This window comes from Mandrillus leucophaeus, unplaced genomic scaffold, assembly GCF_000951045.1.
Source record: "Mandrillus leucophaeus isolate KB7577 unplaced genomic scaffold, Mleu.le_1.0 Scaffold742, whole genome shotgun sequence".
NCBI classification, from domain to species: domain Eukaryota; kingdom Metazoa; phylum Chordata; class Mammalia; order Primates; family Cercopithecidae; genus Mandrillus; species Mandrillus leucophaeus.
Genome location: NW_012108053.1, coordinates 942323 through 958115, shown reverse-complemented (window position 1 = coordinate 958115; position 15793 = coordinate 942323). Strand labels below are relative to the sequence as shown.

General features: G+C 37.8%; 2 protein-coding genes across 2 annotated transcripts; both read left to right on the top strand.

Annotated features, from left to right (window-relative positions):
- The first annotated feature begins 937 nt into the window (after positions 1 to 937).
- LOC105529039 (olfactory receptor 13C3) lies at positions 938 to 2037 on the top strand. Its single transcript, XM_011966097.1, has one exon. It carries the CDS (start codon positions 975 to 977, stop codon positions 2016 to 2018), a length of 1044 nt encoding a protein of 347 aa, XP_011821487.1. The 5' UTR covers positions 938 to 974; the 3' UTR covers positions 2019 to 2037.
- An 8899-nt stretch (positions 2038 to 10936) lies between these two features.
- On the top strand, positions 10937 to 11893 carry LOC105529038 (olfactory receptor 13C4). The gene has a single exon (XM_011966096.1). It carries the CDS (start codon positions 10937 to 10939, stop codon positions 11891 to 11893), a length of 957 nt encoding a protein of 318 aa, XP_011821486.1.
- The last annotated feature ends 3900 nt before the right edge of the window (positions 11894 to 15793 follow it).

Sequence of the window (15793 nt, the reverse complement as noted above, 5' to 3'; positions counted from 1 at the left end):
GTCTCAATAAATAAATAAATAAATAAATAAATAAATAAATAAATAAATAAAATTTCTAGATGCTTTACATGTATATGAAAATTAGTGAAGCCAGAACTAGACTTGGTGTCAAAAATATTAGCTTTACATTCCATTTTATTATTTACTGCCTAGTTAACCTTGGCCAAGTTCCATATTTTATAGTTGAAAAATGGGGTTAATATAAAGAATATTATAATTTGTAAATTGTAAAGTGGTATACATACACATATATACATATTTATATGAAATATTAAAACACTATTACTATTTTTATCAGTTGACTTAAATAAGTAAATTATCAAGACAGACTCTTAAACTACAGAGTAAAATATGTAAAGAGACCACGTAACGTTCTCCAAAGACTATCATGTTTATGTGGAGCTGTTCTGTGCAATGGTCTTGTCATAGGAACAGTCATACAAGATACTATGAGATCAACAACTAAGTATGCCTTTAAACAGTTGTCAAATTTCAGGGTATGCGATTCAATGTATTGTTATTAAATGTCTATACAATACACAATTAAACTAACTATAAGGTGTTAGCATCAGACCTATAAAAAATATAAACACACAAAAATTGCTGGGAAATTTTAACCACTTTGTAAATTGCTGAATTAAAATTCCAGTCTTGTTGAGTAGTCTTTTGCCCTCTTTACTGCATGTTTGCTGGGGTTGATGAAATGAAGATGTTAAGCTTAGAGTTGTTGATTGGCCAGGGGTTTCAGAAACCTCAGCTCGGGAGAGTGTCCTCAACTCAGGAACACGTCCTCAAGAGCAGGAAAGGTTCTGTCTGCATGTGTGTCTGATCGTAGGTAGATCTTCACATATTGGCAATGAGGTATAGGTACTTCCATCATTCCCAGATTCATTGTATTCTAGTCACACACATTACTGAAGATAACTGGATGTCAGAACTTCAAGCAAGCACTCCTTCTAATATGTGCCAAAAGAATGATTGTTCAGGTAATTTGTACTGTTTGTTTCTTGGCAGTAAATACATTTTATGTTAGCTCTTCTTTTGATTTCCTGAAAGCAGATGACATGGGTGAGATTAACCAGACACTTGTGTCAGAATTTCTTCTTCTGGGTCTTTCTGGATACCCAAAGATTGAGATCATTTACTTTGCTCTCATTCTAGTTATGTACCTAGTGATTCTAATTGGCAATGGTGTTCTAATCATAGCAAGCATCTTGGATTCTCGTCTTCACACACCCATGTACTTCTTCCTGGGCAACCTCGCTTTCCTGGATATCTGCTATACATCCTCCTCTGTTCCCTCAACATTGGTGAGCTTAATCTCAAAGAAAAGAAACATTTCTTTCTCTGGATGTGCAGTGCAGATGTTCTTTGGGTTTGCGATGGGGTCAACAGAATGTTTACTTCTTGGCATGATGGCATTTGATCGTTACGTGGCCATCTGTAACCCGCTGAGATACCCCATCATCATGAGCAAGGAGGCATATGTCCTGATGGCTTCTGTGTCCTGGCTCTCCGGTGGAATCAATTCAGTTGTACAAACATTACTTGCCATGAGGCTGCCTTTCTGTGGGAATAATATTATCAATCATTTCGCATGTGAAATATTAGCTGTCCTCAAGCTAGCTTGTGCTGATATATCCCTCAATATTATCACCATGGTGATATCAAATATGGCCTTCCTGGTTCTTCCACTGATGGTCATTTTTTTCTCCTATATGTTCATCCTGTACACCATCTTGCAAATGAATTCAGCCACAGGAAGACGCAAGGCATTTTCTACGTGCTCAGCTCACCTGACTGTGGTGATCATATTTTATGGTACCATCTTATTTCTGTATGCAAAACCGAAGTCTCAGGACCTGACTGGGGAAGAAAAATTGCAAGCATCAGACAAGCTCATTTCTCTGTTTTATGGGGTAGTGACCCCAATGCTGAATCCTATAATCTATAGCTTGAGAAATAAGGATGTAAAAGCTGCTGTAAAATATCTGCTGAACAAAAAACCAGTTCACTAAGGAAACCGGGACATGTAGGTCTTTGTTTAACAGTCACAAAGATGGACTCATAGGTAAATCAGCGTCAACCTTTTTTGGAGAAACCATGGTGAGAGAGAGAGATTTTTATCCTTTGCCTTTCCTAGCCCTGCTCAGCTAGAATCACCGAGAACTATAGTTTGCTACAAACTCCAACATGCCCTGATCCAGATTTCACAAACATAGTTAATTCTCTTAGAATCTCTTCCCTTGTGATGCCTGAAATGAGTGTTTTTGTGTAGAAACATAGTGGAAAACAATCACACTGTAAATGTTGGAAATAGAGAGGCAATAGTAGAAAATCTGCAGTTCCGTAAACTACCTAGGTGATATTGGATAGATTATTCTTTCTTTCTAAGACATAGTTACCTTACTTGTAATAAGGAAATAAAATAATACAAAAATCCAGGTCCCAGTATCATTTAATGTTTCAATAAGTTGGAGGAAGCACCTAGCGTAATGCTGGCTTCACAATGTCCTAGCAGTTCAGAATTGAAGCTAACACTCCATAGTGAGGACTAAAAGTTGCTATTTATTCCCTCTTTTACTCTCAGCTAATAATTACTAGAGCCAGATGTCTCACTGAAAGTCACCTCATTAAGGTAATATTTTCTAAAATTTTAAAATTCTAACATTCTAAAAAAAATCAAAATATTTAAAAAAAGAAAAATCATTGTCATTATGGCCACCTCCCAAAGATAACATTCTAATGTTTCTCTTAGTAAGTAGAAGTCATGCATTCATCATGTTTTTATTTTGATTTGTTAGATCTATTATGAGCACTTGGGGTTAAATTTTTTGTAATGTCCAACACATGTTTCACAGGATAAATTCTAAGACATGAAATTAATAGGCTGGGTGGTATAAACTTTTAAAGTTTCTGGCTAAATTACCATTAGAAAGGTCATATTACTACCCTAAATACCATTATATGTTTCCCCATTGTGTTTGCAGCTCTGTTTAAATACATATGCATATACACATATATCTCCATTTATACACACACACATTTGTGTATATATATGAATTTTTTTTCTTTAAAACTTTTTTTGAAAATTTTCATTTTCAAATATTTAACAAAAGAATGAGAACAATTTAATAAAACTCAATGTACTAATTGTACAACTTAAATAATTATACATGGTCAGCCTTCTTTCATCATTATCCATACCCGCTTATATTCTTCCTTTAGATCACATTAAAACAAGTTCTGGAGATAACTACATCATGTTATGTATTATGTAATTATGACCAGGACATCTGTGTGTACATATTTAAATGACACAAATCCAATGACCCCCATTCACGTTGTAGTCTATGAGAATGTACTTCCAGGAACACAAATTGTGATATGAATGATGCCTCCTCCAATTAAGAATAAGACAGTGCTGGTGAGGACTGTGAACCATGACGGTGCGGGAGTCACATAAAAGACATTATTTCTCACTTCAATGGGTTGTTGATAATTCAGGATATATATTGACTGATTTTCTAAATTTCAAGAGAAGCCTAGACATCATAGTGAGACCATGTCTCTATAAAAAATTAAAAAAAATTAACCAGGCATGATGGTGCACGGCTATGGTCCCATTTACTTGGGAGGCTAAGATGGGAGGATCGCATGAGCCCAGGAGTCCAAGGCTGCAGTGAGCTATGATTCTGCCACTGCACTCCAGCCGGGGTGACAGAGCAAGACCCTATCTCTTAAAAAGAAATTAATACATTTTAAGATAGCCCAGAATTTTAAATTTAACTTTGCAACATTTGCCCAGGGTTGGCTCTTCTACAGAACACATGTGATTTCAGATTGTGTACTCATATAAGGCTTTAATAGAGATACAGGACATGGTCCTGAGGAGGAAGAAATTTCGGTCCATAAAGGAGAGTTCTGAAAACTTCAATCATACTTTCCAGGCCACTTTTGAGAAACTCTTTTAGAACAATTCAATCATTGTTGGATTATACACCAAATACGTTGTTGTCGTTAACTGCTTATTGCTTAAATAGAGTTTGAGTGTATATTTTGAACCCCAAATGTTGATCTTCACAGGTTACTGTCATACCGTAGTAGTAACGTCCAAATATATCTTAGAGTATGCCAAAGAGCTTCTCATAGGCTCCTTTTATAGCTATAATTACTTCTCCTTTCCTCCACTTTTAATTTATTTTACCTAGATTATCCTCCCTGGAGTAGGACTGTTAGGTTCAGCTAGAGAACTGACATAAAGTTGGCAGCAATATAAACCCTTTATCAATTATGTTATATTGGAGTAGGGTTGGATAACTGCAAGCATATAGGCCTGCATGATCCACCAGGTGGGAAAGACAGAAACCTTTAATCCCACTTTTAAAAGGTGAAAGGAGAGAATGATCCATATTACCATTCTTTTAGGAATATGGGCAATAGTAATATTTAGATGTATTGTCATCGTGTCGTGGTCAGCAAATAATGTTCTGGAACTCATGAATGCAATGAATGTCCTGCCAACACGGAAGCAGGCAAATACAAAGAAAAAGTGTTAGAAACAGAGAAGTTTCTGTGAATACCTTTATCATTCCCACTATCTTCTCTATGTCTTCTACAGTAACTCAACAATAGATCCAATGGTGGTCTCCATTTAATTCCATGTATAGCAAGTTTTAACAATATTCATTTAGTTGTGAAACACATCCCTTTAGTCCTTGTTACCCTCCAATTTTGTAAGCAGGGGTTTCAGTTGTTCATTTCAATTTTCATTTGTCCATGTTTTTGTGAGTGGGAATGGATATAAATCTATTTATGATGCTTTGTTACTCAATGTTGAATTTTAGAGTTCTTTAATAAGGTGACCAACATCCAAATTAAAATAATACATTTGCTCTCGACTTATACTAGTGGTGGTAGTAGTATTTGCTTTATTTGTGAGGTGTGCAAACTTAAATCCACAAGAAGTGTCTGTCTCTGTAAATATTCACTTTTATCCACCTGGAAACCAGATAATGGGCCAGTATAACCCATTTGCCAGCTATGGCTCCTCCTGGATCCTTTCAGCAGCTGACTTATAACTACCATTCATCTCTGATTTTTCTTCTGAGAAGCAGATCAATTTTATGTCTATTTCCTGCTCTTGAGGGAGAAAATGGGATGCATATATTTTCATACTTTGTTGCATTGCTTGAATACCTTCTATGCCCTCTCATCTTATGTCCCCTAGAGGCCACTTCCAAAAAGAGAATAAAAGTTCCCCTTTGTTGATTCTAGTCCTTTTCTGAATTCAGAAGGGAAGTTCTATAATAGATATAGATAAGTTTCACTCCAATAAGCTCTCTTCAGGTTAATAAAATGTCTCACTACTCACTCCATTTAGGGGTCCTTTGTCTTCCAGTCATATGAGGCCTATATTTTCAGACTACTCCATTAGCTATTGTCTAAGAACTGGTAAAAATTCATATGGTATTGTTATTGTCTTTATATGTTCTTCTGCATAGTTACTGTTCTGAATTCTCTCTAGGTCAAATGCTAACAATGACTCGGGAATAGTATTTCATCACTTTTACCTCAGTTTACTCATCTATAGAAAGAAAAATCTTACTAAATGATTTTTGCAGAGTTTTCTAGCTCTAGACTTCCATGATCTTATAATATTAAAAAACTCTTGACATATATCTATTCGTATTTAATGTATACAGACCATAGTTTGTGGTGTATGTGTCGGAGGTGGGGGCTATGTTTGTATGTGTGTGTTTGTGTCTATGTGCATACATAAATACTGTTTTTGCTTTTTAAGTAAATTGTTATTTCTGAGAATTCAAGCATTGTACACAAAGTGTGACATCTACTAGAAAACTACAGTCACAATCTAAGTGTTAATATCTAAAATATAGCTTAATAGACTTTGCTAAGACACTTCAATTCAATGTTCTTTCTTCCCAGTAATACCCCAAACTATCAATTCTGAATTTATTTTTCACTTTTTTGGCCTTAAACATATAGAGTTGCTTTTGTCCCATGGATCTATTTATTTTATTGCTTATCTGTATTTCTTTTCGTTTCAAAAAAGCTTGAAAATGCATGAAATTAATTTTTCAAAAAGAATAAAGATAAGTAAGCAAACAGTTAAATCACAATGCATTTAATTCATAGTGACTATCCATTTTATTTCATTCATAATATCTAGGTCATTTTTCAATTCTAGCATTTCATTTTAGTAAACATCATTTGAATTATTAATCTCTTACTTTGAATTAACTTTGGTAGACATATTTTAAAGTAGGAAGCTCTCACATTTCATGAAGTTTGTTTGGTGAACATCTGCCCCTGCTCCTAGAAGTTATGTGGGCAGGGGAATGTTATTTCATTTGTGAGCTTTAGTTCACCCACAGTCTATTCCCAGCACCCCTCTTAATTGGGTCTGTGGGACACTGTCCCTAAAGCACCAGAAGTTTCTCCATTCCACAGATCTCTTACTCCAACTTTAAATTGCTTTGGGAAATGGGGAACAATTACAATAACTGCTGCATAGCAAATATTTACTGTTCCATATCTATGGAATCTGACATCTTTTGTTGAACCTGACTTTAATTCATAATGCTGACATAAATGCTAGGAAATAGTACCTGGTTCTCCTAGGAGGGGGACATAATTTATCATTGTAAAGGTAAGTCCTGAATACCATGAAACTGTACCTTTTAAATTTATAATTAAAGCTATTATTACATGAGGATTTATAGTGTGAATATTATTAGGCAATACAGCTATCAATGTGGTATTATTACCAAATATTGCTATGATAATATTATCATTATTATGATCTGTATAGTGCTGGTTAACCCATAAATAGTAGTTTCTATATGCTAGCTGAATTTTTTCTCAAAACAAACCTGTGAGAAAAGTAGGGCAGTTATTTCTGTAACTATTTAACAAATGAAAAACAAGCTACATATTAGAAGAAAAAATAAACTCAAAACTAGGATTTTTGTTTCTGAATCCCAAGCACTTTTTAAGTAGGCTAACCCCATGCCATATCTGTTCAAGTGTGAATTAGGTGATACCTTTATACTTGCAGCACATAAACAAGTTAATCTCTTTATAAGTTGGCAGCTTATTAGTACTGACCGGAAGATATATTTTCTTTTTTTTTTTTTTTTTAACAGATTACTTGCTGCAAATAAACACTTTGTACATATTAAAGTTCTGAACATTAATCCATAAATACTGCACAGGGAAATTGCCTAAGAGCCTAGAAAAACTCATCTATTGGGCCGGGTGCGGTGGCTCACGCCTGTAATCCCAGCACTTTGGGAGGCCGAGATGGGCGGATCACGAGGTCAGGAGATCGAGACCATCCTAGCTAACACGATGAAACCCCGTCTCTACTAAAAATACAAAAAATTAGCCTGGTGCGGCGGCGGGCGCCTGTAGTCCCAGCTACACGGAAGGCTGAGGCAGGAGAATGTCGTGAATCCACGAAGCAGAGCTTGCAGTGAGCCGAGATTGCGCCACTGCACTCCAGCCTGGGCGACAGAGTGAGATTCTGTCTCAAAAAAAAAAAAAAGAAAGAAAAAAAAAGAAAACCCCATCTATTATAGCCACCATGTTAGGTCATCGGTGTAGAGGAATGGGCAAGACAAGCAAGCTCCTTCCCCATGTCTCCTGTTATCTCACAATACATGAGAGAACCAATTTAAAGAGCTGGGATCAGAAGAAAACCAAGGGTAGCAAGAAAGGCTTGGCTTAAGGTGGATTGAGTTGGTTAGATAATTTCTTCCTAGGAGGGGAAGGCTTGGAGCAGATGGCAGAAGAAGCTGTCTAGGTAGCCTAAAATGCATTGTCATTACATTTGTCTGGAAGGCAAAGCCAACCGATTCGCCAGGCCTGGGCTGGAGGTCTAGGCGGGATCTGGAACATCACCACCACCTTTCCTGGTAAGTCATTATCTTTCTGTTTTCTTCTGTTTGCTTTCATGACTGGGCTGCTAGAGTGTTGATGTTCCTTATCCAGTGCATCCTCAAAGGATTTCTGTAGCCTGCTTGAGAGAGAATTTTGACCTATGCTACGAAGTACTGTAGAAAAGTTTCACAGCAAATGGACTGTTCTAAGGCATACGATTCAATCTCCACAATCGTGAACCTTCTTCCACGAGAAGTGCTAAGTCCTCAAGAATGAATCATTCTCCTTGTACATTTTTAACAGACTAAAGTTTCACCTTTATGAACTCCGTTTATTATTTGTTACTCACTGACTGTTCTCTATTGTTGACACATGATTTCTATACAGATTTTAATGCTACCTGTTAGACAGAGAAGTAGTGGAAGGAGAATGGGCTTTGGATTTTACCTTTGCCCGTGCTAGTCATGTGACCTCGCAAATTTCAAGCACAGAATCTGGCACGTAGATGTCTGCAATAGAAGTTGTTTAAGTGATTTTATTCACTTAAATAAACAAAAAGAGGTTTTTTTTGTTGTTGTTGTTGTTTTTTTTCAATAGGTACTTCTAGTCTTAAGCTGAGAAAATAAAGATTTAAAATTTCTTTGAGGCTTAATTTTCTCATCTCTAATTTGGGGATTCAACATTCATTTGTGCTTCTCTTAAAAGTTCAAATATTCTACTGGTATTCTTTAAACTGTTTCTGAAGCGAGAATCCCTCTGTCTGGTTTGGCTTCTGACTCCAAGACATTATACACTGTAGAGAAATTTTTCACTTATCACATAATAAACTGAGTGTTAGAGTAGGGGTTGAGCCTCTGCAGATATTCTCAAAACTGTTAACCCACGTGAGCCCTAAACCTACAATTTTGGTTAACCTAAAAACTGGTAGTCATGAAAGGATGATGATGGGGTGTGTGTGTGTGTGTGTGTGTGTGTATGGGTGTACCAGACAGTAATTGATAACCTAATTAATCTAACCATCTTAATTCCTTGTGTCACATATCTATTCAAAACCTCATAAAATCAAGTTATATAATGTCAGATTTGGAAGGTAGCTAAGGTCACAGTGGCTAAATAGTTACCTTGTGCTTGGTGTTCTCATCTAATAATAAGTCCTTTACATACAAAAGGGAGTGCCATTTTTTTTTCTTCCTAACCTTTGGGCCCTTCTATATGCCTGCCTCATTAACTTTTCAGATGTGTTTCTGCTGAAACTCCCCTGTCTGAAAAGTAGGTACTGCCAATCTGCTCCTCTAAAACATCAAGTTGCTCTCCCTTCTGGAATACCCATTTCTCTCTTCTCTTCCAAACCTGCCCCATTCCTTCTGTGCTTCCAGATCTGCTACAAGTTCGACATTCTTTCAGAACTCTCACTTGATTTATTTATTTCTCATTTACCTCCTCCTTCTGAGGTTACTTATAATATTCACCCTGGCCACATGATATAATTATATTCTTTATCAAATTGTTCCATGTGTAGTTTTCATGTTTTTGTTATTGAATTATGAACTTTTTGATGGCACACGTGTTGTGTCATACTTTTCCCACCCTTACTTGTGTTGGAACAGGACTGTGCTCAAGTTAGGCAATCAATAATGTCATACACATATTATAGCAGTCCAGCAAAAGTTTATTCTGCTTTCATAAAATGTTTCAATAGTGTTTATTTTCTGAAGTATACTGAACAGCAAGATGTGGCCCTGGAGTATGCTGGCAAACACAAAAGAATTAGGCTTTTGGTCATTTTCCAGGTTGCTAATCCAGTCCATATAATAACACAAAAGAAAATCTATTTGGATCAGAAACATCTGGATACTCTACTCACTCACTGTAGATGAACCAATGTCTTGCTACTCAAAATGTGCCCTCATCCCAGTGTTTCAACATACCCAGGGAACTTAATAGACATGAAGAATCACGGGCCTTGCCCCAGACATGCTAACATAAAATTTACGTGTCAGCAGTATCCTCAGGTGATTTATATGCATATGAAATTTGAAAAATTGAAATTCCATCAAAGCTAAAAATTTTGGATAGTACTTTGCGAAAACAAGGTAAAATAACTTTAAGAGCTAAGCTTTAAGTTTCCCTTTTTACTTATAGGCCACATTCTGTGTTTTATATTTGAGAAAAGCAAATTAAGGATGATGAGAAGATTCATTTGCCTTTTTGTAAAGTGCTACACACACATACACGCAAATATGTTTGACTACTATTACTTTTTTTCAGGTTTACTCAAATGAATTCTCAAGATTAACTCTGAAGCCATGGAATAAAACAAATAGAGACCATGTATTGTTCTCTAAAGATTCTCCATCATATACCTGTAGAGCTGGTCTACACCATGGTCTTGTCGTAGGAAATAACAAAATAGTAAGAGTGGGATGTTAGAATGAGATCAACAACTAACTTTACCTTTGAACAGACGTTAAATTGCAGTGTATGGAGCTCAATTTACTATTATCAAATGTCTTCCCCATAAAAATACACATTTAACTGACCGGAAAGACACTCAGAGTTTTAGGCAGACAAACAAATGTACATGAACATCTAACCTGCTTTAAAATTCTAAACATTTCTGTTAAACACTGGGTCAAAATTCCAGTTCTAGTTGAGTTGTCTTTTTCCTTCTTTGCAGCTCTCTTGCTGGACTTGACTAAATGAAGAAGCTAGGTTTGTCTTCTGCAATAGTCTAAGGCTTTTAGAAAACTCAACTTGGGTTGTCCTCAATAATAAGAAAAGTTGTGTCTGAATTTACTTCTGATCCTGGGTAGATCTTCACGTATTAGATACAGGGCATAGAAACTCTCAGCATCCTAGTGTGGCTGTATTCTAGGTACAAATACTGTTGAAGATAACTCAATGGCAGAGCTTTAAAACAGTCTCTGTTTCACTCTAGAGTAATTTTTATTCAAGTTACTTTTTACGTTTGTTGCTTGGCTGTGAAAATATTATACACTGGGTCTTCCTTTGGCATCCTGAAAGCTGGGACATGGACAAGGTAAACCAGACATTTGTGAGAGAATTCATTCTTCTGGGACTCTCTGGTTACCCCAAACTTGAGATCATTTTCTTTGCTCTGATTCTAGTTATGTATGTAGTGATTCTAATTGGCAATGGTGTTCTGATCATAGCAAGCATCTTGGATTCTCGTCTTCACATGCCCATGTACTTCTTTCTGGGCAACCTCTCTTTCCTGGATATCTGCTATACAACCTCCTCCATTCCCTCAACATTGGTGAGCTTAATCTCAAAGGAAAGAAACATTTCCTTCTCTGGATGTGCGGTACAGATGTTCTTTGGGTTTGCGATGGGGTCAACAGAATGTTTCCTCCTTGGCATGATGGCATTTGATCGTTATGTGGCCATCTGTAACCCTCTGAGATACCCCATTATCATGAGCAAGATGGTGTATGTACTGATGGCTTCTGTATCATGGCTTTCCGGTGGAATCAATTCAATTGTGCAAACATCACTTGCCATGCGATTGCCTTTCTGTGAGAACAATATTATTAATCATTTCTTATGTGAGATCTTAGCTGTCCTAAAATTAGCTTGTGCTGATATATCGCTCAATATTGTTACCCTAGCAGTGTCAAATACTGCTTTCCTAGTTCTTCCTTTGCTCGTGGTTTTTTTCTCCTATATGTTCATCCTCTACACCATCTTGCAAATGAACTCAGCCACAGGAAGACGCAAGGCATTTTCTACGTGCTCAGCTCACCTGACTGTGGTGATCATATTTTATGGTACCATTTTCTTTATGTATGCAAAACCGAAGTCCCAGGGCCTCCTTGGGAAAGACAACTTGCAAGCTACAGAGGGGCTTGTTTCCATGTTTTATGGGGTTGTGACCCCCATGTTAAACCCCATAATCTATAGCTTGAGAAATAAAGATGTAAAAGCTGCTATAAAATATTTGCTGAGTAGGAAAGCTATTAACCAGTAAGACCAAAGGGATATATGAGTCTTTTACATATAATTGGCTTGCATTAGCCATTTCACAATGTATATGTGATATGGTTTGGCTGTATCCCCACCCAAATCTTGAATTGTAGCTCCCATAGTCCCCATATGTTGTAGGATTGACATGGTGGGAGGTAATTGAATCATAGAAGTGGGTTTTTCACATATTGCTCTCATGGTGGTGAATAAATTTCATGAGAACTGATGCTTTCATTAAAAGCACAGTTCCCCTGTACCTGCTCTCTTGCCTGCCACTGTGTAAAATGTGCCTTTTCTTTGCCTTCACCACCCACCGTGATTGTGAGGCCCCCCAGTCATGTGGAACTGTGAGTCCATTAACCTGTTTTTCTTTATAAATTACCCAGTCTTGGGTATTTCTTCAGAGCAGTATGAAAATGGACTAATACAGTAAATTGGTAATAGGTAGTGGGGTGCTGCTATAAGGATACCTGAATATGTGGAGTTGACTTTGGAACTAGGTAACAAGCAGAGGTTGGAACAGTTTAGAGAGCTCAGAAAAAGATAGGACAGTGTGGGAAAGTTTGGAACTTCCTAGAGACTTGTTGAATGGCTTTGACCAAAATGCTGATAGTAATATAGACAATAAAGTCCAGGCTGAGGTGGTCTCAGATGGAGATGAAGAACTTGTTGGGAACTTGAGCAAAGGTGACTCTTGTTATGCTTTAGCAAAGAGACTGGTGGCATTTTGCTTCCGCTCTAGAGATCTGTGGTACTTTGAACTTCAGAGAGATGATTTAGGATATCTGGCAAAAGAAATTTCTAAGTAGGAAAGCATTCAAGAGGAAGCAGAGCATAAAAGTTTGGAAAATTTGCAGCCTGACAGTGCGACAGAAAAGAAAAACTTATTTTTTGAGGAGAAATTCAAGCCTGCTACAGAAATTTGCATAAGTAATGAGGAGCCAAATGTTAATTGCCAAGACAATGGGGAAAATGTCTCCAGGGCATTTCAGAGACCTTCCTGGCAGCCCCTCCCATCACAGGACTGGAGACCTAGGAGGAAAAAATGGTTTCCTGAGCCAGGCTCAGGGTCCCCCTGCTGTGTGCAGCTTAGAGACTTGGTGTCCTGTGTCCCAGCTGTTCCAGCCATGGCTAAAAGAGGCCAAGGTAAAGCTTGGGCCATGGCTTCAGAGGGTGCAAGACCCAAGCCTTGGCAGTTTCCACATATTATTGAGCCTGCAGGTGCACAGAAGTCAAGATTGAAGGTTTGGGAACTTCGGCCTAGATTTCAGAAGATTTATGGAAACATCTGGATGTCTAGGCAGAAGTTTGCTGCAGGGGCAGGGCCCTCATGGAGAACCTTTGCTAGGATAGTGTGGAAGGGAAATGTGGGGATGGAGCCCCCACACACAGTCCCCTGGGGCACTGCCTAGTTGAGCTGTGAGAAGAGGGCCACTGTCCTCCAGACCTCAGAATGGTGGATCCACCAACATTTTGCACCGTGCACCTAGAAAAGCCAGCCTGTACAAGCAGCTGAGAGAGAGGCTGTACCCTGCAAAGCCACAGGGGCGGAGCTGCCCACGGCCATGAGAGCCCACCTCTTGCATCAGTGTGACCTGGTTGTGAGACATGGAGTCAAAGGAGATCATTTTGGAACTTCAAGGATTAATGACTACCCTATTGGATTTGGACTTCATGGAGCCTGTAGCCCTTTGTTTTAGTCAATTTCTTCCATTTGGAATGGGCATATTCACCCAGTGCCTGTACCCCCTTTATATCTATGAAGTAACTAACTTGCTTTTGGTTTTACAGGCTCATAGGCAGATGTCTCAGGTGACAAGATGCCTTGTCTCAGATGAGACTTTGGACCATGGACTTTTAAGTTAATGCTGAAATGAGTTAAGACTTTGGGGGACTGTTGGGAAGGCATGATTTGTTTTGAAATGTGAGGACATGAGATTTGGAAGGGGCTGGGGCAGAATGATAGGGTTTGGCTGTGTCCCCACCGAAATCTCATCTTGCTCCTCCTTTGATGTCTGCCATTATTGTGGGGCTTCCCCAGCCATGTGGAACTGTGAGTTTATTAAACCTCTTTTTCTTTATAAATTACCCAGTCTCAGGTATTTCTTCATGTAAGTATGAAAATGGACTAATACAAAACTTGTATTAAAAGATCATCTTGTGTACCATAAATATGTACAATTTTTGTCATTTAAAATTAAAAGAAGCATAGAAATGGCATTATTGTGCAACTATTGAGGATCTTATCTGATAAAAGCAAAATTATAAGGAGAGATTTTTATTCTTTGCCCTCACTACCTTTGATCATCTAGAATCACTGAGAACAGTAATCCGCTGTCACTGAAATTCTAATAGTAAGCAGATTCGAATGGGTTCTGACCCAGATCTCATGAAGACAATAAATTCCTTCAGTTATTTTCTCTGGCAATGTCCAAACTAACTGTATCTGGTGTATTTGTGGCAACACAATGGAAAACATCAAACAAAAGCTTTGAAAATAGATGACAGGAGTAGAAATTCAAAACTACTTTAGTAGTATCAGCTAGGTTTATTCATGTTTTTAAAACTGTAGTTTCCTTATTTCCAAAAAGGGAGTAAATAAACCATGCTCCTCCCACTGTTATTGTAAAGATTCATTAAGTTGCACAAAATACCTGACGTAATGTGCCAACTTCATTTTAGTTTCCTTTGTAGAGAATGTTCAGATTGACTTTTCCTGTGAGTCCCAACTGAGGAACTGAAGTAAGGACTCCAAAGTGAAGACAAAGGATACTAGCTAGCACATCTTATTTGTAAGCCACCAATTATTTAGGTCCATATATCTTTCATAAATCTTCCTACCATTGTCAATCACCATACCTGCTTACTCATTCTCCTACATATTTGTACAAAGAAAACATCAACTATGAATCCTGTGGAAGACTGGAAACACTGTTCTAATCTAAGTCAAGTAAGAAGGTACTGCAAAAAAGTCTCTTGAGGATTTGGGTGCCTACAAAGAAAGAGAAGCTGACATTTGGCTTGGTGAATGGGGCTTGCTGAGCTTTCCCTCTCTAGGCTGTAGATAACAGAGGAACAGGTCAACAGGTCTAGAAGAGGGCTGGAGGATAAGTATTTTAGGCTGAAAATAATCGGAAGTGTTTGGGACATCAACAAGATAAACCAGACATTTTTGAGAGAATTCATTCTCCAAAAAGGCTGAAATTAGTGACTGGGATAAGAAAACTATTTCATTTTACATTCCAGTGAGTTTAAACTCTTCAGTAAACCTATTACAATCCTTTTTGTTTCTTTTTCTGTGGATTCTTCTGACATGGCCAAGCACAGAACATCCTTGCTGCACATCGCCAGTCATTTTTACAGCTGGTTTTAGCCTTCATTTCCTATGTAAATTTCCTTTTTCTATTGGTTTTAGAGCCACGACATGACCCTGACCTCCTACATGGGGGTTTATGCCCAGCCAATCCACTTCCTTGGTTTAGGCTTAAGTGATCTAGTCACTGAAGTCCTGCTGCACTCTTACTATCCTACCAGGAAGCATGGGCTGTACAATAAACCTCCAGCTATGGGTCCCTCCTTTTACTTAACTTGAATCACACTGGATGCTGGTTTTGGTTCGATTAGGAGAAGTGTGCACCACACTCTGTGGGTAAGGCTTTTTAACTTCTGCCCATTCCCACTGGGATGAGTCCTACATGTTGTTCTGACCCTAGTTTAGTTTTTTCCCAACTTTGACTTATGGCACTCAGCTTTTAGGAACATGTCAGTATGACAAGGTCCTGCTTCTGTTGTCTCTTAAGCACTTTATTATTATTTTTTTTTTCACACGGGGAAGAGAGCCAGCATCTCATGTCTGTGTTAATATCAGATTGAATTATTTATTTATAAAAGTTGGGTCAAATGC

Coding starts and splice junctions, on each gene's coding strand:
- LOC105529038 (XM_011966096.1), top strand. CDS start 10,937: ATGGACAAGGTAAACCAGACATTTGTGAGAGAATTCATTCTTCTGGGA.
- LOC105529039 (XM_011966097.1), top strand. CDS start 975: ATGATTGTTCAGGTAATTTGTACTGTTTGTTTCTTGGCAGTAAATACA.